Source organism: Gambusia affinis, linkage group LG23 (assembly GCF_019740435.1).
Source record: "Gambusia affinis linkage group LG23, SWU_Gaff_1.0, whole genome shotgun sequence".
NCBI lineage: Eukaryota > Metazoa > Chordata > Actinopteri > Cyprinodontiformes > Poeciliidae > Gambusia > Gambusia affinis.
Window position 1 is genome coordinate 10,233,811 of NC_057890.1, and position 27,567 is coordinate 10,261,377.

At 38.0% G+C, this 27,567-nt stretch overlaps 1 protein-coding gene across 5 annotated transcripts; it reads left to right on the forward strand.

The window, feature by feature from the left end:
• Positions 1–559: 559 nt before the first annotated feature.
• On the forward strand, positions 560–26,719 carry LOC122826358 (ninjurin-2-like). 5 transcript variants are annotated; one of them, XM_044108124.1, is made up of 5 exons: positions 560–1,476; positions 21,544–21,680; positions 21,773–21,852; positions 22,531–22,721; positions 23,971–24,108. In XM_044108124.1, the coding sequence occupies exons 1-4, from the start codon at positions 1,378–1,380 to the stop codon at positions 22,698–22,700; spliced, it is 486 nt and encodes a 161-aa protein (XP_043964059.1). In that variant the 5' UTR covers positions 560–1,377; the 3' UTR covers positions 22,701–22,721; positions 23,971–24,108. The 5 variants fall into 5 exon arrangements, with proteins under 5 accessions (XP_043964059.1, XP_043964062.1, XP_043964061.1 ...); XM_044108127.1 differs by having other exon boundaries at positions 22,159–24,640; XM_044108126.1 differs by lacking the exons at positions 22,531–22,721; positions 23,971–24,108 and adding an exon at positions 24,691–26,719 and having other exon boundaries at positions 561–1,476.
• Positions 26,720–27,567: the final 848 nt, after the last annotated feature.

Below are 27,567 nucleotides of genomic sequence, written 5' to 3' on the forward strand. Positions count from 1 at the left end.
GGAAGCTTGCAGAGTAATTGCTTAACACCACACCAAAAGATTCAAAGCAAAACATACGGACATATTGACATGTATAAGCAATCTAGAATCTGTGAATACATTCCCTCTCAAAACTCAATCTTTCAACTTAGGTAAACCAAAACCTTTCCAAAGTAGCATTTATCCACCTGGCACAAACCAAACTGGGAGAGATAAGTAAACATGTTTACCAAATGACTTAAGCTGTTCTGTCGACATCAGGATTTATCATTTGGAGGAGGATTTGTAAATGTCATCCTCCAAATACTGTTTTTGTTTTTTTCTTGGAACCAGAAAATACAGAGGTTTGGCTAAATGAGGCGTCTTGCGCAAGCTTCTTCTAGGAACCAAAATTAAATGCCTGTGGGTGGGGAAGTTTGTGTTTAACCTCCAATGTAGGGATTAATTTAGTAACTTTCAGTCCAATAAAGTACACATAAGTAAAAAATAAAAAATAAAAAAAAATAAAAATATATATATATATATCACATCCTTATGAACAGCCGCCATGAAGCCTCAAAATCCTCAAAAGACAGCAGGGAGAAGGAGAATGAAGCCACAAAATCAAAACCCTTGCTCAGGCAGCATCAGCTCATATTGCAGGGACTTTCTGGAAGTTTAATCAGCTCAAAAGAAATGAAATTGCACAATGAGCCCGATCTCATTATTAAAGAGAAACTTACAGCAGAATAACTACAATGAGCAGGTGGCCCAAGATGAATACACAAGTCGTTTTGAAAATCTTTACCTCTACTTGAGATAAAGACCTAAGATAGAAAATATAACTGTAACCAGATATTCACTGATACTTTTTAAAAACTGTCCGACATTAAATGAGCCCAAACATTACGCTTTTAAGTGAGAAAAATTCATATTTCAATTTCTGACAGCCAGCATTCTGTTATCAAGGCATCATAGTGGTGAGTCTCCTGAAAGTCTGTTGTTATGTTTTAGTGAATTTCTTACAGAAAACCCAAAGTAGAAAATGGCAGTGTGGTAATAGTTCTGATCATTTTCAAATATTGGAGAATATTTTTCCGCTGTGTGTTATGATTGTGGTCAAGGTTTTAACAAACTATAATTCATTTAGTGTCTAAAAAAAAAAGAAATAGTAACAAACAGACAAATTGCAAAGTATGAATCAGTGAGAGGAGGAGACCAGGATGGACTGAATAAGCCATTTGTTTGTCCCTCTGTTGTCCTGCCTGGCCTTACTCGGTGCTTGGTGCCTGGCTTCCAGGGTATCTCCCTCTGCCTGTATCGACCTCTGACATCGTTGCATTGGCCTTTTCTGCTCCTGTGAGAGCAACTCTAAACCGTGTGTTTATCTCGACGTCTGGAGCACTTGCTGCAGGCCTGATGATGCAGGGACTTGGGAAGACGGAGAGGGGAGAGCAGGGACGCGACATCGACCTGGCATCGATGAGATCCACCATGCCAGCCGGCGGCCAACTGCAGGTCAGTGCGTCCCAAACAGATGGAGCAAGTCGGGTGAATAGGAGAGAACTTTTCCTGCTTTGCTCTGTGGCGCTTCTTCACTCCGTTCCCCCTGATTACGTTTCCTTCTCCTTTTTCTCTTTCATCTTTTTTGTCTTCCTCCTGGCATATCTGTTCCTCTGAATCACTGCTCCTGTCTTGGCTACGCCACACAGCTGTGGTATGTCCTGCATAAGTGAGAGCTGAGGATCAGAGGGTTGCTGTTTGCCTCTTTAAGGTTTAGGTCCAGTGTCTGGACGCTGTTCCAAGACAGAGACGTGATTGCAACATCAATCAAATATCAATTAGGACCAAGGTGTGAAGGTTAATAATGGATTCTAATGGAACCATTCTAGGTTGTAGGAGCAGGCGCTCACAAATGCGAAGAAGGGAAAGTCACTGACGGGATAAAAGTCTGATAAAGGATGAGGAGTTTACTACATCACAATGACAAATGCATCATATTTAATAAGTGCTTATTTATGCCACTTCTATCTCTAACACAGATGGTGCGTTTCTCAAAAGCCTTTTTACATAATCAAATATTTACCCTGGGCCACCTGGTGGAGGACCTAACTATTATATGAGGCAAGAATAAGTTAGATTAATTCGATTACAGTTCGATAAATTGGTCTCCCTAAATGTCTTCTACGTATGAGTGCTTGTGAACATGGTTTCCTCTCCTGGGTATCTCTCTGACGATTCGTGATACATTGGCAACCTATCCTACCAGCCTAATGACTGCTGGAGACAGACAGCAGCTCCTCATGAAGCTGTAGAGACGCACAAATAAAGACAACAGATGGTTGGATGGATAATGAACAGTGTTATATATAAGCTAAACATACTGCAGTCTGATTTGTTAACATCTAAAACATGGTGTGTACACTTTCTAGATCCATTCAAACCTGCCAGCCAATCAGTTAATGAAATTACACAACCAGTCCAAATCTAAACATGTATTCATGTTTGAATGAGTTACCCTGTATGAATGAACCTTATTTGTGCCGACAGCCTCAGTAAGAAAGGAAAACATTGTCCTTTATGGAGTTAGTAAGCAGCTGCAGAGGTTCTTGCAGAAAACAGAAGCTCAACACCTCACAGAGGAGCTTTTAGCCACAATCTGCCATCACTTATGTCTGTTGCAACATGTGGCTTTGTACAAAGATGTGTGGCCAAGTCCTCGCTGCAACTATTCATTGCTGGTGGCTTTAATATCTGTCGACAGATGTAATGAGAAGCATATAATCAACACTGAAGCTGAAATGAGTTCATGTGGGAGTAAGCATCTGGGGCATAGCAAAATGTACATCCTGTTAGATAACTAAGACTGTTTGATACCTCAGTCATGCCACTCACGTGTTATTTGAGAGATCAGATGGAAGCTCCTGAATCTTTAAAGACATTGTGATCATAATGTATATGCAACTATAAACGCCATCGACAATGTGCAAGAAAAGTATCTTAGTCCCAGCTATGTGCTGAGATTAGATGTGGTTTGACCTACAAATTCAAACTCCTGCTGATGTTGCACAATAACTGAAGGGTCTGAAATTGATAGCACGTTGACTCAGACTGTTAAGGGTTACTATCTGACATTTTTCTTCATTTCACATAGACGCAATGCCTTGACGCAATTCTGAAGCATTTACGTGTAGCCTTAAGTCCTGCTTCGTTGTGATCCATGATGATAACATTGACTGAACCTGGGATATTTCATTTGGACTCCTCAGTTTTTCATCTGTCTGTGTAGCCATCATGATGAATCTATTTCTATGGTGTGAAGGCTTTGCACCTCCAAGTCACTCTCTATGTATAGTGCACAGCAGCAGTGTGTGGAGTGCTGATAAAGACTTAGAAATCATCACACGGCCTCTCAAAGCATGAGTCAAGTTTCGACATTAATAAAAGAGAACACTTGGAATGCATGTTCCATGTTTAGAAGCAACACTGCGCTTTATACGGTACCATCTCCTTTCTGTTTTTGTGATAGTCACTGTTTTTAAAATAACTTGACATAATGTGCGAAAAAATGTGTGGCTTTTGAAGCAAATAGCTTCTTTTACACTGATGTAGCCATGATTTGGAAAGAAAATTTAGATTTAGATTACCACTTATAATCAAATAAATGATTGTTGCCTTCTAGTCGTATCCTCTGGAGAAACTATGAAGAACAGGCATCTGACAACTAAAGCATTTGTGTTCATAGACATACTAATGCTGGTGTTTTTTAATTTCTTAGGTTGTGGGTTTAAGCTTTCAATTATATACAGAGATTTACAAAAAAAATGAATTGGTCAATAATAGATACTGTCTACCTATACAACCTTTTGAATAAGTCAGCAGTGAAATACAGAAAGTGATCCAAAATAGAACTAGTAAATTCTCTAAATTCCTTAGTTAATCCTTCAGGTTTTCTCTGTTTATTTTTCCCATAGGCACATGTATTCAAGTCTGTCTATTCATTAGTCATTTTCCCCCAGCTCCTCAGTTCAGGCCTCAACACAGCTGCTGGACACTCTGATTTCCAAGAACCAGAACAAAGTTCTTGTTGGCCAAAGCATTTGAAAAACTCAGGTGCAAAACTCCTGGGAAGTCGTCACGTTGCCCGTCTTCTGCAGCATTTGATTATAAAAGCCATCAGACATCACACAGAAACAAAATCTGCAAGTTAAAGTATAATATATTATCAACATGGCATCACATCAATGATGACTCTCTTAACCTGATGTAGAAACTAAACAACCCCATAATATGTTTTCCCAGTGAGAAAAAATAATATGCTTAAAGTAATGGGAAGTTGGAAATCTTCAGTTGCTGAAAGACATGCAATGTCTGAAAGCAACTTGTCTGCCCCATTAGGCAGTTTAGTCAAACAGACAACAGGACTTTGTTCCAACAGCTCCTAGTTCCTCTACCTTTTGTTCACCCTAAAACCTCTGAGGTCCCTCGTAAATCAGTGGGGATGTATATCCCCCGTCCTACTGTCAAGACAGAAACAGAACTTTGACAACTTAAATCCCGGCAGCCTTTCCTGTACGACAGTCAGAGTCGGTTCTTCCATGTAAACAAGTTTGAACTGGTTAGTCAGTGACTTTGTCAGATGATGGAAGAAGAGGGGTCACTGTAGGGCAAATTTAATATTTACATGTGTTGTTACATTCATTTTCCATCCCTCCATAATATTGCATAACTTAATGTGGGTTAGTGTGTGTGTGTCTGCATGTAACTGTTACATTCAGGCAGGGGGTGTGAAGTACAAGAAGTTGTGCAATTGTCTTTGCGATTCTGGGAACGTTTGAGTGTAATCTTCAAATGAGACAAGACTTTAAACTGTTGTAATGACTAATGTTCTGACAACACAACCAGAACATCACTTTTAATTTGTAAAAAAAAATATATATATATATATATATATATATATATATATATATATATATATATATATATATATATATATATATATATATATATATATATATTTATAAAAAAGCATTATTTTCCCTCTTCCTAATAAAATATCTTCTACTTTGTTAGCCGATCACATAAAATCCCAATAAAACGCATTGATGTTTGTGAAATATGAAAACATTCCAGAGGTGTAAGTACTGTTGCAAGGCACTCCAAGTGAAATATATATATTTGATCAGTTTATATTATAGCAAACAGATCAGAAACAGGTTCAGAACATGGCTGAGTGAAATTCTTTGCCACCATCTGGGAAGAGTAAACACACCCTATGACACATTTTCATTTTTGACCCATTGTTTCACTTGTTTTCCATGCAGTAATTTAAAAACTGAAATTTAAACTGATGGCACTGTCAACTCCAATTGGCTGCATTTATGGTGACTAGTTGAGCTTAATGGCAAAAAATGGTTCAACTTTGAACAGTTGGAAAGCAAGAGAGACATTAATAATTAATGGGTGATGTGCGTCTGATTTCAAAATGTAATTTCAATACGACCCAATATTCTGGCAGCATGTGCATTTTATTTCATCTTCTTTTCATATATTGTGTGTATTTTGTAAACCACAAAGGTCAAAATTGTATTCACACATTCACATTTATATATAGTCTGACAACATATTGAGTTAAAAGCCTCTTAGGACCTTTGGTGTGTGCTTGGGATTGCTGTCCATTTGAACCACCCAATTATAGTCACAATCTGAGATGAAGCTAAAGATTTTTAGGTAATTCCTGTATCCTATTCTTCCATTTTTCTCCAATAAAACAGCCCACAGCATGACTCTTCCATCACTATATTCAACTGCTGCGACATGATTCTTAAGTTTGAAAGGCTCGTCTTCAGTTGTCACAGACAGCTCAGTTTTGTCTTGTTTGACTGTAAAAACCTTCATTCAAAGAGGATTTAGCTTTTCAATGTGGGCACTGGCAAATTTTAGGGCCAATTTAGGGCAAGTGGCGGCTTTAAAGAGGCTGTTCACAAACAATTTTCCCCTTTTTCTCAGAGTTTGTATGAGCCCAGTAAAGCCTAGATTGACTGATACTGCAGTGTCAGATATAAACAATTAAATCATGATCCCCGTATCCCTGTTTCTTCCTCTCCTTCTTTCTCGTAAACTGATCATTTTATTGTCAGGGTGAAAAAGAGCAGTTTTCTGGCACCACTATTGTCACCACAAACTCTGCTTCCACTTGGGCTGGAATCTCCGTCCTCTAGTTTTCAGCTAGTGACAGACTCATTCTGCTCTCTGCAGGATATAGTTTATGATGACAGTAATGTCAAGTTAAGTTAAGTGGCTCCTCAGAGCATAGAAATAAATCACTACAAGCGGAGTTTGGGCTGAGAGTTTTGTGCCACGCTTTTTTCGTCTTCGTCCACTCGTCCTAGTCGCGCTTGCCAAGAAGCAGCAGGAAGCCCCTCTCTCTAACGCCTGAGCTGTCTCGCTGGGACTCTACAACACTACAACTCAAGTATGCATGCACACACCCCAGCAGATGCACATAAATCACAAACACACACTAGGCCAATAAAGCTAGCTTCTCTCATTCACTGGCAATCTTGTCTGAGGCACTTTTATGACTCCTTATGTAGTCTTCTCATCAAAAAAAAAAAACATTACTGAATATACGTATTTCTTTCAGGTAAATATTTCAGCATTAAACAAAGTGTCTATGCATGTAGTTCGGATACGAATACAGAACCTCTTGCCGTTTCCTTTCTGAACTTGTTTCATAAGATGTGGCGCTAAAATGAGAAGTGAAATTTATTGTAACTGTCCTGCAAACATGCATTATATCTGACCTTGACTTTCTCTATGAAATGTGTTGCTATTCGCTAAGTTATTGGGTTTATGTGTTTGTGTTAAGACTGAGGTCACTCGGAGGTAAATACAGACCTCTTTCTATCTGTGTTTCCCTGCCCTTCAGCAAAGCGGTTAGGTCACTGGATAAGACAAAGTGAGTGTCTGTGGGAACAAACCCAGACCTGAATTTTTCTGCTTGGTGTTGCATGTGTGTTTGGCAGCTTGTGTGTGCATGTATATAAGTGCAGAAGTATACATACATATATAAAAAAGGGGTGCAGATTTAAATTACAAGCTGTGGAGGCAGGTATCGTGCCTAATCAGAGGTACATAGGGGATAATGCAAGTTTAGAAAGCAAATTTGTGGTAAGTTTGTGGAAAAGCTACAAGAACTTGTGTCCAAAATTGGATTGTTACCAATCCAGAGGCGTAATGTACGATTTTCCAGAGGTATAAAGCATAAAGGAATTGTTTTTCTTGTTTACGGCCGTGGTTCAGACTTACGTCATCTAGCCATTGTCAATGAACAGCCTCACTGTGTCTCTGGTGCTGATGGAGCTACCGTTAACTTCATCACAGTGATATCAGGCCTACTGTGACACAAACCCACTGTTGTTAATTCTTCTTATTGATTCTTCTCTGTGTGAATCCGTAACAGAATTGGAAGTCATAAATTTGTGTTTCACACATAATCCACAACCATTGTCTACTAATGCAATCATGACTTTAGAAAAGTCAGGAATTTAAAGTCCGAGCTTTAAAATTATTTGGATTATATTTATTGATCAGTGATGACCGTGAAGTACAATAAACTATTTCTGTTGCATGCCATAGAGAGATATAGACAACACTTGTGTTACACTTTCAGCATTTCCCATAACTAAAACTATGCTTCACAGATTTTTTTTCAGCATCACATATCCCTTTGCACACACATATATACATCTTATTTATGGGCCTCTGTGGACTTGAATAAATAGCCACACTGATGTTTAGCTACCTCTACTGTTCTCAGCAGTGCGAGTGTTTTGGTGCATGACCTTTACAGTGAAAAACAGACATCCTCAGCCTCTGTCGGGCAAACCACTTAAATTTTTTCCACAAGCAAAGCAGTAATGCAAAAGTGTTGATCAGGCATATTAAGCAACTAGAGCCACTTAACAGTAGGCCGCCATAAGATATGTTATTACTGTAGCTCGACTCCAGTCTGCTACAATGCTGGAATGAACTGGTATTAATAATTCAGAGCTGAAGGGCTTTCTCAAGAGGAAATTAGAGCGCTGGTTTCAAGATCTTTAGTGTTTGAGATAATTATGTAACTCCATGATTGACATGGATGTTAATCATGAAAATTCCTAATATTAGATCAATTGCTGGAGTTTATTTGCACGTGGGTCTTTTTCAAGTGCCGGTTTGGAAAAAGAAGGAACACACTGCACTAATCTGAGGAATGTGGACATATAGCTCTTGCACTGGTAATTCAATGACGGGAGAAGTTTTAAACCCAATTCCCTCAAATGAATCAGTTTAATCAAATATTGTGTATATAAAAGTATCTGCCTTCTGGAAATACTGTAACATCCAGGTTCAAAAAGTGCAACAGTGAAACTATTTTAGGGTATTCTAGACTGATAAATTGACAGTAATGTTTTGTTTTTTTAGATATGGTCGTTTTGACCAAGTACCGGAAGAAGCAGGATCAACAAAAACCAAAGAAGCCATCGTGACAGCAATAAAATACCAGAAAAACAAAATAAAATCTGAGATTTCAAACTATCTAGATAACCGTGTGTTGAATGTCCAGTGATAACCATATAATGCAATTAACTATTTCTGTTTTAAGCTACAGAATAACATACGTGTTTTAACGTTGTTTGTGTCCCAGAAAATTGTTTTGCTTAATGTGTGTAAAGTGGATCTTTACAGGAGGGAATTATAGGAATTATCTTGACTGGGTGCACATGTGGCTTGCAATATGTATAAAAGGTATGCTTTACAGTGATGCAGCATGTGCCCACATGCAACGATCCACACACTAGAAGAGTTGCATTTGTGTGCATGCAGACAAATGTGTGCAGAAGACATTTATACATATTTGTGTCCCATTAGTCCAATATATGCGTTTTCCCCCTGCAACATATGTTCACAAGGCAAACACAATCTGAAGTATATGTAAACATAATTAAAAAAAAAAAATCATAAACCTTGATCTATGGTTGATCATGTCTGACTGGTTGGACCAGCACAGGTTACCCTTGTAAAACCTCTCTTCTCTTTGTCTCCAACTGTCACATTTAAAGTATAGGAAAATAAAGTCAGCAGTCATTCATCTGAAATACAGACCACATCAAAAGTCAACACACCCTAGATAAACTGTCAGGTTTTTGTGATGTAAACAAATGAGACCAAGATAGGTCATTTGATAGGTCACCTATAATTCTGCGCAGTAGTTTTGTGGACATCGAACGGCTGCACTCAAGTTCACCTTAAGCAAGAGCTAAAACGCACCTACCATCAGTTAAAGTTTCACCTGTTAATAACAGATAAATTTAATTGGGTTTCTCTTGACATGTTCATGTTCGTCTTATCTCACAGCAAAAGTCAGAAGAAGAGTTTAAAAGAATTTGCAAGTTAAATAACAAAACATAGTGAAGATCGATATCAAGGGGAGAGACAACAGGAGAATCTGAACGTTCTACAACGTATTTTAAAACTCAAGTAAATCTACTTGTTTACTTGAATTACATATTGTCATGCAGCCATTGGTGCAGAATTCTTGGAACTCAGGAAACGGGATAACTCTCACTCACAGGAAGCGAATGCTGCGGACGGCGATGAAGGCCGGGCCATGAAAGCCAGGAAGTCGCTGGGAAGAATGTCTTTTGACGTCACTCAAGTTTGAAGGCCCGGGGGAGGTTCAAACTCCGAACATTTGTGGGAAATAACATCTCTGTGGAAAGAGTAGCACCAGAAAATTAAAAAAAACAAACCAAAACACAATGAAGTACCACTTTCTCATTTATGAAGTTCTCCGTTCTTCTTATAGCACCTGCTCATACGATAATACGATAGCACATCTCCTCAGGGTTGTATCCAAAACACATCAGTGCTGCTGTTTACCAGCGCTCTGGGACTAAATCATACGCACACACACAAGCCTTCAAGTAGTGTGCCCATTCTAAGATCCACTTGTCTTGTTTGCTTTGGATACAACCAACTGTAAATTGAGATTAATGCCTGGCAGTTTGTCTTTTTTAGGTCAGTGGATTTTAAATCAGCCAAAACCTCCAACGCTGTTGGGACTTGTTTTCTAACCACAGTGTTTGCCACTGCACTCAAACGCTCCCATGACTCAGGTCCTTTGATCCTTTAATGATTTTAAAGGATCAGCACCTGCAGTGTGCAACACAGAGACAAAGAGCAAAGAGGAAACATGCACATACTTTGGAAAAAATATGTACTTGGAATGGGTTTTCGCTTTTTTTTCCTATGCAGATACGATACTTTGCAAAAGTATTCATTCCTGGGCATGCCGTGGTGGTGTAGGGGACAGTGTGACCCACATTTGGAGGCCTTGAGTCCTCGACGCAGCTGGCGCGGGTTCGACTCCCGGACCCGGTGACATTTGCCGCATGTCTCCCTCCTCTCCTTCGCCCTTCCTGTCAGCCTGCTTGTGTATAAAGGGACACTAGAGACACTAGACTGATTTGTATAATAGTTATTTCAGCTTTTTTTCCCCGCTTGAGTTGTGGATCTCTGAAGTGCCTTTAGCCCATTGTCTGCTTCTCTGGTACTCTCCTGGCTTGAGCTGTTAGATAAATAGTCACATCTTGTCCGAACTGTTGTAGTGCCATACTCTTTCCATTTTCAGACGATGGAATAACCAGCGCTCTGGGATGTTAAAATGTTTTTAAAGCTCTTTTTACAGCCTAACCCTGCATTAAACGTTTCCATATCTTCGGTGTGTTCCTTGGTTTTCTTGATACTATTTAATAACTTATGTTCCCCAAAAAAACATCTGAGCCATTCACAGAACAGCTGGATTTATGCTGAGATTTACCATTACGTCACACAAATGTGGACTCTGTTTATTAATAAAGGGAATGCTGTAGGTATTTGGAGCACTTGATTTTTAGATCCTTTCCCTTTCTTCAAAATTATGCACCATTTATTTGTATTGGTTGACATTTGCAAAGGATTGTGTAATACACCTCTTTTACAATGTTCACCTATGTGCCAGTCATATGCAATTTTTGAAAAAGAATCTAAAAAAAGTCCTGCTATTCTTATTTTTATCAGTCTGCTACTTCATTTACTGAAACTGCATCTGGCGCCAAAAGATTTCCCTGATGCCCAATGTAGACCACCGCTGTTTCAGCTTTGTGTCGGTTCTGTATAAAACCAACTTGGAAAAAGCTCGTTTAACAACCAGAGTGCAATTACAAAGCCATAAAGTCCTTTTAAACATTCTCCACTACATGTCTGAACCGCTCTCTGTTAGACTTTGTTTATTCACACGGTTCACTCTGTGCAAATTGACATGTCTATATCAACAGTTAAGTTTTGCAAAGATTTTATTTTTAATTTTTTTAAACAGTCGGCGGTTTCAAATCCTGTTGTGTGTGATGCTGCAAACACACACCGTTTTGAGCCAGATCGACAAACACCAGCTGGAGATATTAAATCACCCAACAATGTTTAGAAATGTGGGCCCACATTTCTAAACATTTATGAATTCAGTTGAAAGTCCAGATTACAAATGTTTCTCCGTGTGATGTGCCGGGAAGCATCTGTTTTGTTTTTTTTGGGGGGGGAGAGGAGAGGGGATTTACGTTAAAACAGACTGAAAATTAATAGCAAAATTAATTTTCTGCTGTTTTAAGTTTCCATGATGAAGTTCACTTTTTTTCCCTCATACAATTTTACATAAAGAAGCTGCAAGATGTCAAGGTTAAATCTGATTCTTCTTGTTGGGAAAACACTCCTGATCTGGAGGCCCTCTGCACCTGCCCTGATGGATCAGAACTGTTGGGGCACAAAGACGTGGATTATCAAGATTTTAAGTCTTAAAAATAAACTAGATTGTATTAAAGTTTGTAACACGTTTAATAAAACGAATAGTGGAGTTCGGGCAACGCAGTTCAGTAAACTAACATCTTTTAGTCCATCAAACATTTTCTTGTTTTAAAAATAATGTCATCAACATTAACTGAAATCAATCATATGTAGTCTGGAGGTTCAAAGAGCATGAAATATTGTCTGCCTATTTTACATGAAAAAAACCCAAACAGATAAAGGAAACTAATACCAAAAAACAAAGCAAAGATTCCGACTTTGTGAGTCCTTAATTACCTCACATGAGTTAATAGCGTTAAACATGATTATCTTATAAGAAAATTATAGAGACTGAAATGCACAAAGCTGAGCAGTTGTATCCAAACTTTTTCCTTAAATTCCAAACTTACAATCTGGGGTGTTTTTTGTTGTTGTTGTTGTTGTTGTTGTTGTTATTATTTTTTCCTCTGCCAAATAATTAAATACACACCAGACATTTTAAAGAAACAAACAAAGCAACTTGATTTGTGTGGAAAAGATTTAAGTAAAATCACCGTCATGGTAACTGAGACATTTTCAAGTAAAAACTACTTTTTTGGAGTCCTGAATACTTTAGGTAATATTGAAATCTAAAAATCAAGAGTTCACCATTTGGGACAATGGATGGATGGGTAGATAAAACAAAGGCACATAAAGTTTGAAGCAGGGAAATATTCCTGCTTTTGAACGCAAAACTTCACCAAAAAAATCCTCACAGTGACACTGAAGACAGACTGTTTATGATCATGTTTGTAAAGTTACCATGACAGTGAGCTGTGGGACTCAGAACATTGCAAGTGCACACACTGCGGGCATATGATAGAAATCAAGATCCACATGGCACAAACCCACAAAAAGTGTCACACAGTTAAATGCACGCACGCACACGCACTCTCACACACTCACGCCCACAAGCATGTCTAGCATTTGTCAAGGGGTATTATGATCATATTACAGTATTTAAAATACATCACCCTCTTTCATAACATGCTCCTGCAGGATGACTGACAGAGAACAACCAGGTGTTTATGGACTCTTTTTCACACACACACACACACCCACACACACAAGATAAAAGCATCAAAAGTTGATAATGGCAGTAAAGTTGACATACAAAAGGCAAGAAAACAGAATTCAACATGAGGCACCAGTTTAAAGTGCATGTAGTCAAAAGTAGTTCCTAAAATGGGCCAAAATTGTTTTTAAAAGATCATCAGATTAAATTCCTCTTTCTTTATAGACATGTGCACAGAGTGAAAAATAGTGGGTTAAGTTAGTCACTACCCAATGTTCTAAACAACGTGAACCCACTCTAGGAGCAAATTACATTAACATTGTTTCTACAACTTATGCAACATCGTAGTCGTAGGGTTGGATGGAAATGTGGTGAAGACAAGGTGTGGCTGAGGACGGAGAGAAGGAAACTCATGAAAACAGAAAACGCAAAGGAAACCAAGCCAAAAAAAACACAAAATAGACTACAAATCTAACACCGATGTTAAGAGAATAAAATAAAACGCACAAACAGAACACAATAAGTAGGAAGCTGAACACAAGCGGGATCGACTAAAATGGCACAGAACCAAACTGGACATGGAAAGCCAAATAAATAATCAGAACCCAAAATGACTGGAACCCAAACTCAAAGCTGTCACTTGAGAAAAATGTTCACTTTTTTGTCGACAATTTTAAGCTTTGCTTTAAATAGCTTTCAAATTTTGAACTATCATTGTTTTCAATATGTGTTTGTTGATAATTAGATATTATTTATTTATCGTTACGCTTCTTTTTCTTTATTGCTGTAAGAATATGACCTCTGTGGTACAAATTATACATACAAATTGATTTTACTGCAGTTAATATTTAATCCTGATTAAGATTTGTTTTTATTGAAATGTCTGTTTCTATGTCCAGATTTTTTCTTGTTCACCATTTTAAAGTTCACCCACATGTAAGCAAGACTGAGCTAAGTTAACTCTTTAGTAAGCATCCCACTGTAATGTAGCATACATCTTGATAAACAGATATTATTCTGAGACGGATCAAATTAAAGTAAAGCATCATTAAGCGATGCAGTTGTTATGTAATCTGTAAATGACAGGGCTGCCCAAGGAAGGCATGCAGAGCAGAAAGCAGCCAGTTCCAGAGTGAGGAACTGAAATAGGAAACTCAGTCATATCATGTGGCCCAAGTTGGAAAGGGCATCAGCTGATATCAGATCAGAGCCAAGCTTCCTCTGCTCCTCTCAGATGGCAGATGGAGGCCCAGGTGGAAAAGAACACGCTTTAGAGGTCCAAGTTAGAAACCGATGCGTGGGTTAGCAGAAGGTTCCCTGTGTTCTTTCCTGAGTCCAGTCGCCGTAAAAATCTAACTCTGTTTTCTCTCCGTGTGGGTGGGGGGTCAGTGTTTCTTTAAGTGAGTCTGTCTGTTGGGAGTCTGCCGTACTGCTGGGGGTCTCACACAAAAGGTCACTGAAGGTTGGCAAGTTCACAATATTGTTTTTATTTCTCACACATACCCCAGAAATAAAATGGGAAAAAAAGTTTTTTCGGATTTAAAGCTTTAAAGCTTTTAAAGAATCCGTAATTACTGTTGAACATTTAACTCTAGATTTATTTATTTATAAACATGACTTTATGGTTTCTCTGATTTTTCTTTGTGAACAATTTGGAGTTACATTTCAGAGAAAATCTGAAGAATCACAGGGGTATGTTGTATTCTGAGTGCTGACAAATACTTAGTATGTTATTTGTTAGTGTTTCATTTCAATGCTGCCAAAAAGCAATTTAAAAGTCAAGGAGGTTTTTCAGTGTTACTGGCTTCTGTTGGAAACATGAGGGGATAACTCATCTGTTACTTCCCCTCTTCCTTCAAAATAAGAGTCTCAATCATAGATTTAACGTATCTACCTTTATGTTTTGGGTCAATTATAATAGCCTAAGTTACAATGTAACATCTTGACAGCAACTAAATAGAACTTCACAAGACAGACTTCACTTTGTCACAAAAATGTCTGTGTTTTTAAAAAAATAAATGAAAAAAAAATATTTAAAAAAAATCACAAGATCTTCTTTCATAAGATGTGGTTACACGCCTAATGTTTATGATTCTCTACATCTGTCTTTCAAAAAAGACCAAACCAATTAATTGCAATGGTATGAAAAATAGTTTCTTAGAGATTTCTTCTGTTTTTGCCTTTTAGTTACACTAATATTATTATAATTATTATTATTTATGTCAGGTGAAACCAACCCGCGTAAACACAAAATGTAGTTTATTTAAATTTTTAAAAGGAAAAAAAAACAAAAAAAAAAAACAAGGCAAACCAACTTATTAAGGACAGAGGCCCAAATGCAGAAATCAGGCGATGTCTAAAAGAAACCAAGGTTTTGAACTGACCAAGTCAAAGTCTGGACTAATCCAGTTCAGATTCTGAGGCATGTTCATAGAAAGACTTCAAATGCTCAAAAGCCCTACAACGGGAGTGAATTGCAATAATTCTGCAAAAAAGTGTAGGGCAAAATTCCTCCGTGGGAATGCACGACTCACTTGTTGCTATTTAGTACAACTGATGATGACGATTGTTACAACCAAGGCTTGCACAAAAAGTCATTGGGTTTAAGGATAATAAAGGATTTCACATTGGGCTAGATTGGTTTGGATTGTTTTTGTTTTCGTAATAATAATAGTTTAAAAACTGTATCTTGAATTTACCAACTTTTGTCTTCATATTACTCTAGCTTAACTTGTTTTAAAGCATAAAAAAGTAACTGGATGTTCTGTCAGGCTCGTAGTTTCACAAAAAACAAACTTCTTTGAGGTGAATAAAAAAGGGCTGGGGTCGTTTCCGCAAATGCATGCGCCATTTTAACACTGCCGGCAGTTTTGCTAATTATAAGGCAGCAAGCAGAAAGATACTTTAGCTACGGACCAAAGGTCAGGGGTGAATAGCTCTTAGCCTTCTGCATGTTTGTAAAGTGGTCTTAAGTCATGTATATATGCTTGCATGTATGTGGTGAAATGAATGTGGCCCCTTCCTTGACCTTTTCAATGTCAAAGTGAGGGCTAGAGGTTATCTCAACAATCCCCAAATTACGACACAAAAAATGTAGAAAACATATGGCCTCTTGTAAGCTGTTGTTGAATTATTTAAGATAGCAATCACATTTTCTAATTCTTTTTATTAAAAGCAAAGATCAGTGTCAAGTGTTGAATCTTTCCGATACTTTTTCCCAGAAGCCCCACTCGTGTCTCTGACGCTGTATCTATCCGCTTCCCTTCAAGCCGTCTCTTCCTTTTTCTGTTGTCTGTTTCTCGTCATCTGCTTTTTTGTTTCCCTCCTACTCCCTTAACCAAAAGGGCCGTTACGTAAAAACCAAAGAGAAAGACGAAGCCTTCAGGCAAAAAGAGCACATGGGGAAAAAATTAAATATAGTCAAATATACTGGCACGGAGACAAAGAGACAGTGAAAATAAGATACAGTATATAAAGAACAACAGAGAACCAGAGATCCACTCCTAGTCGAGATTCTCTTCCCATTGGCTGTTATGCTGTCCAACTAGAGTCCAGGGGAGGAACACTTCCTGTCTAAGCATGCAGAGAGCAGGAGGTGCTCCCATGTGGATCTGTGTGTATTTGCACCACAGAATATTTTTTATCCTCCTCATTCAAGTACACATCATCAGTATGCGTAATGTTGACGTGTGCGTACAGGGGAGCTTCAGGTACAGATAGTGTACATTTTGTGATATGGCCCTAAGCCCAGGTATGAGAGTTTTCTGAGGGCTTTTTGGATGATTGAGAAAGTAAGCTTTATATAAATAGCAACCTCAGAAACTAAACAGGGAAAGAGCAGCTCTTTGTGTCAAAGTGCAGTTTACTTTCAGCTCTCAGTTGCACACACAAACATGTACATATTTATATAACGCCACACGATCCTCAGTGACTGTTGTCGCCTTTTCAAACTTTGGTTCTCGACCAGAGACCTGTTACTTGGAGTATTCCTAACTGGAAAGAGCTCTCCAACATTGTTCCTGGAATCCACTGGAGCCTCTCTCCCAGTCCGTGGCTCATAACCCCATGACAGCGTGATCACTGTGACCTTGGCTTTCTGAAACCTCTCTATTTCCTCTTTGAGCCGCTGGTACTTCTCAAGTTTCCCCATATTGCTTCTTCTTGATTTGCTGTCTCTTAGGAGCTCAACGTCAAACATCACCACAATCTCCACTTTGTTAGCTGTGTTACCACACTCTATACGCCTTGTTAGTAAATGCCAACAGCAACTTTTAAATTCAAAAGCAAGATTTGTGTGATTGATCTCAGCCAATGCCCAGTCAACATTTACATGTGGAACCAATAGAATAGGAACTGAAAAATGGTCACCAGGTGCGATTAGAATTATGCTACTATATTCCATCATGTTGATTTCAAAAGGCAAAACAACTCTAGCAAAAGTGGGACCAATTAGCTGAATTGGGATTTCTAGAATGCCTGTGACATAATCCTACAGTAAAGTCCTTCCCAAAATGCAAGCACACAACACGCACACAAACGTACGCACATTCGACATAACTTAGTTTTTGGTTTCAGCACAAACTGCCGAAGTTCGGCGTGGGTGCACCCGCGGTGTTCCTGCTTCATATCAAGTAGTCATATCAATCCTAGCTTGTAATTTTCAGTGTCAAACATTTTCTTGTGGGCGGTGACTATAGAAGAGGGCCCTGAACCGCGTGGAGTTTAGATTTCCAACACGTCGAACCGAAGGTGATGGATTTGAGCTGTAATGAAGATATTCCTCTTTTTTTGTTTGTTTTTTTTAACAAGCTTCTCCAACTTTTTTCACTTGAATATGAGCACAATAAACACCATCTAAAGAGAACAACACTATTGGCCTATCTTTTTTTTTTGTACGACTCATAACAGAGCCTGGCCACAATATCCAACAGGTTTTAATGACATTACCTGCGTTTAACCCAAAAGCTTTCCATAAATAACGCATTATCACCTAAGGTCATAAAGGAATGCTTTATGACTATCCTGCCTTTGCAAAATCTGCATGGTGCCCACTTGATTGACCATATATGAACAAAGGTGAAGCTTGAACTGGATACTTCCAGACCCAAGCCCCCCTAAACGAGTAGATTTCCAAATATCATCATTGTGGCAGACATTCTGGAACAATATAAACCCAGAACTTTGACCCATTCAATTTGTGGTGCTACAAATAAACATCCACCAAAATTGTAACTTATTATGGCCACCTTGCATATAAAACCACAATTTTCATGTTAAAAATCAGCATTATCATGATCAGCATCATCATGCTGATTTTCAGCATGAGTTCATGAAGGGTAATTATTGCAGCTGAATGGCATTTAGAAAGTATTAATGCGGATCTGTATTTCTTCCTTAATTTTATTATTCACATGGTATTAAACATGAAGAAAAGGTTCTGGAATAGTCACAATATAAATGCTAATTATTTCATTTACCTTACCCCCACTGAACAGTACTTTTTACTTTTTTGTTTTATATTTCTTGTGTAAATCCGCTTACTTTGACTGGGCGCCAACTTTCCTGCTGTTGTACAGAAATGTCCCCAATGTGGGACAATAAAGCTGAATTTCTTCTTCTTCCGCTTGATTAGCACTGCAGCCTCATAGCAGGAAGGTTACAAATCTTTCCATGTGGCCTCTGCTTGTTTTGTTCTACAAATGTGTTGTCTTTCTAACAGCAGTCCACTTTAAGGATTATCTGCTGTAAGAATCAACATGTTCTATGGCAGTCTTTTATTTTTTTTAGATCAACACGGGCTGAAACAATGCTTGTTTTGATTCTCCATATTCATTCCTTCATCATATGGTTTTCAGCAGGGAGACCGACATGATAAATGCTCCTTTAAGAAGCTTGTATGATAGAAATCCTCCCTCAAAGCCAGGTCACATTCCATTCGGGAGGCTGAAGTAAATGTGAGAGCTCGACGGTCAGTAATGACGCATGTGCTGATCCATAAAGGCTTTCCAAGTCCTGAGTAGCTTTTATGCTGTGCGGACATGAGCCACCGAGCATTTTTCCATCTCTTGTGGCGTTTGGTGAGTGAGAAGAAATAATAATAGCTCAAGTGCTTCAAGCGATGTACAAAAAAATGGAAAAAAGTGGAAAAGAACCACTTTTAGATCATTTTAAGATGCAGAGAAGCAGCAAGAGCAAGTATTCATTATTTTCACTCGTACTTTTTAGATGAAGCCTCTGCTGACCTCCTGCAGTAACATCCTTACTGGTGTAAATATTGACCTATTTCCCTCCATCCTGTCGAGAGAAACAAACCAATTTATGAGCCCATTTTTCTAAACAAAGATAAGTGCAGATTAAGCATGATAAATGCATGCTTGCAAGTATTACACTAAGCGAACGCACATGGCTTGTAAAAGTGCAGTGTTTTGGTTGTGATGTATGTGTACTTTGGCAGCATGCCCAAGGCTGATGTTGATAAAGTGTGACCACGTGTCCCCAAACGAGGAAAAGATGGACGCATGCCAGTATACATAAATGCCATTTTCTGAAAAATATCTATTTTGAACGCTGGCTTTTTGAATTGCTTCCTCACTTCTTTGCTCCCAACCCAGTAGTTTCTCATACTTTTAGAAAAAAAGGAAAGAAAAGAACACAGTACTTGATTTTATATAGCTTTGACAGAGCTGATTCTAGGAACTGCTGAATAGTTTCTCGGAGATTTACCCAGGCTGGACCAAACCTGTTCTGTAGCACAGGCTGTGTGGGGAGTTGAATAAAAACTTTTAGCACAAAACAAATTTGAAACCATAAACAAGTCGATATGTTTCAGATTACCCACTGAGAATACTTAACGTCTTGATTAAATACGAGCAAACTTTATGTATTTCGGTTTTGGCATTTGACATTTTAGTAGTTCAAAACCTATTTTGATCAGTCACAGAACTCCAGAATATTCATGTCAGTGAATTATTTGATGTCAAAGTGCAACTGGAAAAATCAAAACAGCTTTAATGCAGCAGAAAGTGTGCCAAGCGTGAAAGTAGTGTTGTAGCTGTGGTGTTGCAACACCGCGAGGAAGAAACCACATCACATGATTTCTGCTGGCAGAAGCCATGTGTTTACATCCTGCGTACTGCTTGTGTCCCTTTGTTTGCCGGTACTGGAAAGCTGCCCTCGGAATATTTCAGTAAAAAGATCCTACCTTTGAAGCCGCCAAGATATTAAAAATAATAAAGCTTTTAGGGCTATGTGAGTTTAGGTTTGTTTGCCATCATGTCGAAAGAGATTTTTAGTACCCTTCTATACTCTGTTCTTCATTGTGGTGCGTGGTTATTCTGCATTTGAAAATGGTGGAAATTAATAATTAGAAAAGTGGGACCAGGGGCGTGCTGTGGTGGTGCAGGGGGTTAGCACGCCCCACGTTTGGAGGCCTTAGTCCTCCAAACGTCGCGGGTTCAACTCCCGGTCACGACGACCTTTTCCGCACGTCTTCCCCCCTCTCCTCACCCGCTTTCCTGTCAGCCTACTGTCGCAAAAATACGAGCCACTAGCGCCGCAAAAAGTCTTCGGAGAAAATAAATGTTAAAAAATAAATAAATAAATAATAGTGGTACCAATCAGATCCCACTATTATTTTGAGTTAAGTGTTTGTTAGATGTTATCTAGCAAACCAAAACAAAACTAATGGTTAGGGCCAACTGAGCACAATATCCTTTCTGCACAATCACACAAACCTTCAGATGAAGTCAGGAATCTTCTCAGCCTCCCTTCCACCTTGTGCACAACAAAAGGAAACATGTTGACATATTTCTGGGTCAACAGCTGCAACAAAATATGCCCCATAAACTGGAATATGGCAGCCCCTAAATTCAATTCCAATGCCATCCAATACCACAACAACAGAGAGATTTCTACATTATGTTGCCCTGACAAAAAGCTATGAAGCTTTGAGGACATACAAATATACATTTGAGGTCTATTCCGTAAGAGCGCCAAGTTATGGGTTTCTTTTAAAATGCATGTTGGTTTGAGAAAAAGTCAACAGTAGATGCTGCTTGATTTAAAGTTTTGTTATTTTGTTCTTATTTAACAGAGAAAATGCAGAGATTACAGTTTCCAGAAAAGTATACAAGACAAAAGTGCAAGGAGGTTTAACTGTGTTAAACAACTACAGTACATCCAGAATGTCAGCCCTACAGTTTATCTTGGCACTGAAACATACATCACAGCACAATGAGGTCATAAAGTACAGTGTGTCCTGAGTCTGTATATGATCATCTTTATGTATGTGATCCATGGCTTCCTTTAGCTGTCCCAGCGGCCTGAAGAAAAACACACTTACGATTTACGCTGCACTGACTCTACTTTACAAATAAACCAGTCATGGTCTAAGATCTACAGCTCAGTCTTTGCTACCTGTCATATGAACCTACAGTTCAGTCTCAGAGGAAACGGGGGACATCACATCCACAAGGCTCTGCTGCCCTCTAGTGGTTGTATTGAATTTTTCGTGAAATTGAAAAGTAAAAATTTGATTATGTTGGACTTTTTCCTCTGCTCTGCCCCTTTTATTTGTTCCATTCATATTTTAGGACTCCAACCAAAGATTTTATGAGTATTAACTATTACTTTGGTAATAAATGACTCATCTTCACTTGTTTGTGTTTCAGGGAGTTTCCACACCCACCTTGAACATGAATCTGTATGCCACCAAGAAGACAGCAGCTGAAGGCATGCTAGACATCGCTTTGTTCTTGGCTAACATCACGCACATGAAGACTGTCATTGAACAAGGAGCAGGATACAGGTATGCCACTGTAGGTGTTTCTAAGGAAACTACACTCAGTGTTGCGTCAATAGAGCATTTTGCAAACACACTTGTCACGTTTTGATTCTCAGGTACTATGCTGCTGTCCTGACCCTCATATCCTTCTCCCTGGCTCTTCAGATAGTTGCCGGCGTTTTGATTATTATAATCGGTGAGCATGAGGAAAATAAGTCATTCTGACTTTACTTTCAGATCTCCTTTTCATTGTTTTTCTAACCATATTAACACATTAATTCATTTACACTCTATCTATCTATCTATCTATCTATCTATCTATCTATCTATCTATCTATCTATCTATCTATCTATCTATCTATCTATCTATCTATCAATCTATATAGATAGATATATTTTTTATTTATTTATTTATAGCAAATTTTGGTACGATGCATCTGTGTTCCAAGTGTTTTCCTGCATTTTGTTAGTTTTTGTATGCGTTGATCAATGTGTGTTGCAGCCCGACGGGACTTAAATGAAGAGGCCAACCAGAAACGCCTGGACAGCTTGAACAACAAAGCAACTCTTGCTATCTTCCTCATCTTCATCACCAACATCTTTATTTCTGTCCTTGGGATGGAGCGCACCGGCCTATTTGCCAGGATGCACTTCTGACTCTCAATTTTTGCCGAATGATGTTTATTTCTAACACATCTGATCAGACCGAATTGTTCTACTCACCGAATAACACGCTTTTTATTTCATCAAGTGTGAATGGACTGGGCCAAAGGACCAACTACTTGTGTGACTGTCTCCATTTTGTTGTCTGTCTGTGCATGTGCGTCTGTCGCGTGTATGTGCTACGGATGTTTGTGAACGTGTGTCTGCACAGCCCGTTTCGAGCTGACACTCCTCCCCTCGTGCCGACGATGTTTGAACTTCCTGAATAATCTGGTCACTGGCATTATCTTCCTCACCCTCCTTGTAAACATCATCAAAGCTGCATTTGGCACACAACGCAGCTGCCTTCTCCGGTGGCTATTTCATCGCTTTATCTTATGAGTCACACTTAGCTAATGTACAGTAAGTACATTAATTCATAGTCATAACTTTGCATTTAAATTTCCAATGAAAATTTTCATAAAAACCCATATTGTTTGTGTATTTACTCAAAATAACAACATGTGGGATGTACAGGGTGGTTTTTCCCCATTTCTTCCCAAACTACTGACGGCATTAAGATCCCGACTCTGCGATTGGTTGTTTCTGACCAGGAGCAGTGCATTTCTGCAAATGGCAGAAGGACCACATGGAGGAGGCAGAGAAAATAGATTTTTTTCTTTCACAGATTATCTGTCTCATGTTATACTGTCACAATATAGTGAGTACAGTACTTTTAACAAATAACTAAAACATTGTTTATAAAAAGGTGCATACAGCAGCTTTAAAGGTCATAGAAGCAAAACAAACTACCAGACCTCAACAACAAATAGCTTTAGTTACATACCTAAAAAGATTTTTTTACTAAAAAGCCATTTTAAAAAATGTCTCGCTGAAATAAAACCCATGGTTTACAATGTGTCACTACAACCAATAGGTGGCTAACTTAGCATAGAGCAAAACTACCGTAGTTTTTAAGCTATGCCAACATGCTGTTAGCTTTCGACAGGTATTGACAAAAAGCTTAAGGTTATTATTAATAATAGCAGTATTATTCATGTATTATGAATGGATGGATGGATATTAGCTGTAGATGGTTAGCTAGCTTAGCACAGAGGAAGCCTTGAATTTAAAAACAATGCACTTTAGCGATATAGCAGTTATACTTTTTAGTTATTATATTGTAATTAAAGTACAAGCCTAACAAACCAATACTTAAGAATCAAAGTAAAGTGACCAAATATCGAACCCATCAAAGATGCTCTCATAAATCTGAGACTTTAAACAGATAGTGGTGCACAAAATGCTGGATAAAATGCTGTTCTATTCTTAGAAGTTAAAAGTAACAGATATAAGCCAGAAAACAGTCATAGGCCTATACTGCAATATGATTAATTTAACTTTTCCAGTTAAAGACAAGTTTGAGCTTATTTACACCAAGGTTTTGCTGTCATAAAGAAGTCTCAATTTTGTTTTCCAGTTGAAATATAAAATAGGCAACACGGAGGCTGGAGAGGTGTATGACTGAATTGTATGAATGCATGGAAAGGACAATTGTGAGAGTGTAAGCAACAACCGTATGGGTGCGTGTGTGTTTGATGGTAATGTGGGAAATTGTTTGTTGTGTCTGAATGTGCATGCATGTGTGTGTGTGTTTGTTTGTATGTTGTAGCCCGCAGGGACCTGAATGTGGTGTCCAATCAGAAGCGACTCGACTACTTGAACAACGTCACCACGGGCGTCATCTTTGTCACCACTGTGATCAACTTCTTCGTTAGTTTCTTCGGCTCCAAGAGGACCGGCTTCTTCCGCTGGTTGCTGGCTAGACTTCACTACTGACACAGACAAGGCCGCAGACGCCATCTGATTTACACTGACACAGCTCAACGATCAGGACAAATTCAATCAATTAACACCTTGATCCGAGACAAAATTAAGACAAATAAATGGACTCTTTGTAAAGACACTCAAACTATAACCTAGCTAAAATGTTTGTTTCTTTTGTGGGGCTATGATTTTCAGACTTTTATACAAATGTTGGGCGTTTTCTGTCTTGCCTGTTTAATGAATTTCAGTAAACATTTTTACTCCATATTTGTACTTAACTTAAAAATCTGCTCAAAAAATGCTTTTGAGGTTCAGTTTCAGTGAGAAATCAGGGTTGATGACTGTAAACTTTCACCTTCAGAAACTTGAATAAATCCCGTGTTTGAAGAAACCTTGGGCTGTCCTTGTTTAGTTTTTACAAAGAAGTAAAATATTAAAGGATGTCCATGAGCATTAAAGCAGGCATCTTGAAATAAAGTAAAAATTTTCTCTGTATTATTTTTATTGCTATATGGGTGACAGTGTTTCCTTTTGTTTATTGTGCACTTGTGCTTTTGTGGGACAGGCCGTCGGGATCTGAACAACTCTACTCTGCAAAGACGTCTGGACTACTTGAACAACATAACAACCATCATAGTCTTCATCACAACAGTCCTCAACTGCTTCGTCAGCACGTTTGGCATGCAGAGGACTGGATACTTCCCATGGCTAATGATGCGCATTCATTGATGCACACATCAGCTCTGTAGCAGCTGATGAGATTTTTTTTATTTATATTGCAAATTGGTAACTTTACTGTGCTACTTTTTAATAACAAACCTCGAGAGAAGGAGGTTTGGGAGGGAGAGGCACTATGCAGGAGTGTTTATTTACCAATTAGCCAAATAATTAATTATAGGCATTTTTTCTTGTATTGAGAGTGAATACTGGAGAAATCCAGACAGGACAACTCCAAGCCTATACATTACACACAACTGTGCCAAAACAGAAGGAAAAAATTGCACATATACTAATTCTCTTGCTGATTATTTCTTTCCAGAAACATTCCATTCTCCTCTCTTCATACAGGAAAAGTTCAATGAAGTAATAGAGCTGATCTATTAATTTCAGTTGCATCAAGAACACCTTTTCTGCAGCCTGTTTTTTTTTATTTTTTAGTATTCTTGGAAAATTCCAGCCAATTTCATTTGTTGACGTCAATCTGTGACATGCGATTCAGGGTTTGAATTCGCCATGAGATGGTCACGTGACCAGCTGAGCCAATCAGGTGCAGGCCACCTGTCCGCACAGTCCTATGTACATACAGTATTTGAATGTAGGCCCTTTTCCTTTTTCCGTCTTGCTGTGTAAAACATCTCAAATAAAATGGTCACATGTAAAACACATTTTACATGTGCTAATCCAGTAGGTTTAGCTGGATTAGCAGGCTCAAATTAACCATGTCAGATTTGATTTCAACACTTTTAAAGTATTTATATGGACCCACAACAGAAAGTGTTAATTTAACTCGTTTTGGAGAGTTGCTACCTTAACTCCAAGTGTTAAATACCAAATCTGTCTGGAGACAGGGCCTGTCTGCACTCCCCCAAAGAGCTGTCCACTCACTGTCCGTGAAGTTTGTCCGGGGACATCAACATGCTCCTCATGCGTTGGACAAGCTTGAGTCTCCAAGTAAGATAGCCAGTGTCGGTCTCTGGATCATAGACAAAACAACACAACAATGAAAAATGGAACAAAGGAATACATTTTATATAACTGTAACAACATGCCTCAATTACAGAGATGGAAAGTTTCAAATTTATTAACGCTTACATAGCCATGTTTGGACCTTGAATTCAAAGACTGTATAAAAAAATACTGTGATGGAGATTTAAATAACCATTTCTATACAGCAACATCATATATCTATATCACATGTAACGTGACTATTAAAGTCTAAAACTTTTTATTCTGCATGCTCGTCCATTTAAGAAAGGATAACCTATCGATAATGGCTTTTGTATTTACAAGCATTTAAATGTAAGATAAACAAAACGATTAGTGACCAAATGATCGCAGAGGGCCTACATTCAAAAACTCCACTTCAGCCGATCAGTGACGTCAATCTGTGACATGTGATTCAGGGTTTGAATTTGCCATGAGATGATCACGTGACCAGCACACAGTTCTATTTACATTCAGTATTTGAATACAGGCCCTTAACTTTTTCGTCCTGCTGTGTAAAGCATATTAAAGTGAAACATTTCAAATAAAATAGGACTTTAAACTAATCCAGCAGGCTCAAATTAACCATGTCAGATTTGATTTCAACACTTTTAAAGTGTCTATAGGGACCCACATCAGAAAGTGTTAATTTAACTCTTCCTGGAGAGTTGCTACCTTGACTTTAAGTGTTAAATACCAAATCTGTCTGGATTTAGACATTTAACACAGAGTAACACCAAGACGGTGTTAGATTATAAATATCAATTCTACCATAGTATTTTTTTTAACTTCTTAAGAGTTTTTTTTTTTGTAATTAACACTAAACAAGTGTACATTTTCACTATTTTAGAGTTTTAAAAAGTCTTTGGAAAATAAACATTCAATAATGATTTTCTGAGCTGCATTTATTTCAAAACATGCACCATAATTAGAAAACATTTTTTCAACGTAAGACTTTACAGCTAATCCAGCAGGCTCAAAATAATCATGTCATATTTGATTTCAACATTTTTAAAGTGTCTATATGGGCAAGTGTTAATTTAACTCTCTTTGTCTTGCAAGAAACACTTGCAAACACAAAACCCATTAAAGATCGGTTATCCTTTCTTAAATGGACAAGCGTTGCTGCTGCAGAGTACAAGGAACATTTGCAGTGCTAGACGCAGTCTTTAAAAAAAGTTTGGGTTTTTTTGCTGTTTTTTTTTTTAAAGACAAAGTCTTTAACAAAAGCAGTCGCATGGTTGCACATAACTTTAACAGAAAACATGGAACGAGCGTCACACACGATACTGTGTGAATACACGTATTAATATGTGTATTCAAAACAATGCTAATCATATAGAGCACATTATATAAATAAGAACGGTTTTCCTATATAAAATGTTTCTTTTTTCCTATATAAACTCTCTACCTTCATAGAGAGAGAATTTATATGTCCTATATAGATACATAGACATGTAGACATAGATATTCAAATCTACATAAGGAGCAGTGCAACTTGTATTTTTAAGAATTTGTCTTTTAACAAAATGCTTCTTTAAAGAATTTGTCTTTTAACAAAATGCTTTTTTAAAGACTTTGTCTTTTAACAAAATGTTTTTTTAAAGACTTTGTCTTTTAACAAAATGTTTGTTTAAAGACTTTGTCTTTTAACAAAATGTTTTTTTTAAAGACAAAGTCTTTAAAAAAATGCTTTTTTAAAAGACAAAGTCTTTAAAAAAAGCCCCGGACTAATACT

Bases quoted from the DNA above. Each gene is read 5' to 3' on its own strand.
- LOC122826358 (XM_044108124.1), top strand. From the start codon at position 1,378: ATGATGCAGGGACTTGGGAAGACGGAGAGGGGAGAGCAGGGACGCGAC. The intron at 1,477-21,543 runs GTCAGTGCGTCC...TTTGTGTTTCAG, and splicing joins CAGCCGGCGGCCAACTGCAG to GGAGTTTCCACACCCACCTT. The intron at 21,853-22,530 runs GTGAGCATGAGG...GTGTCTGCACAG, and splicing joins CGTTTTGATTATTATAATCG to CCCGTTTCGAGCTGACACTC.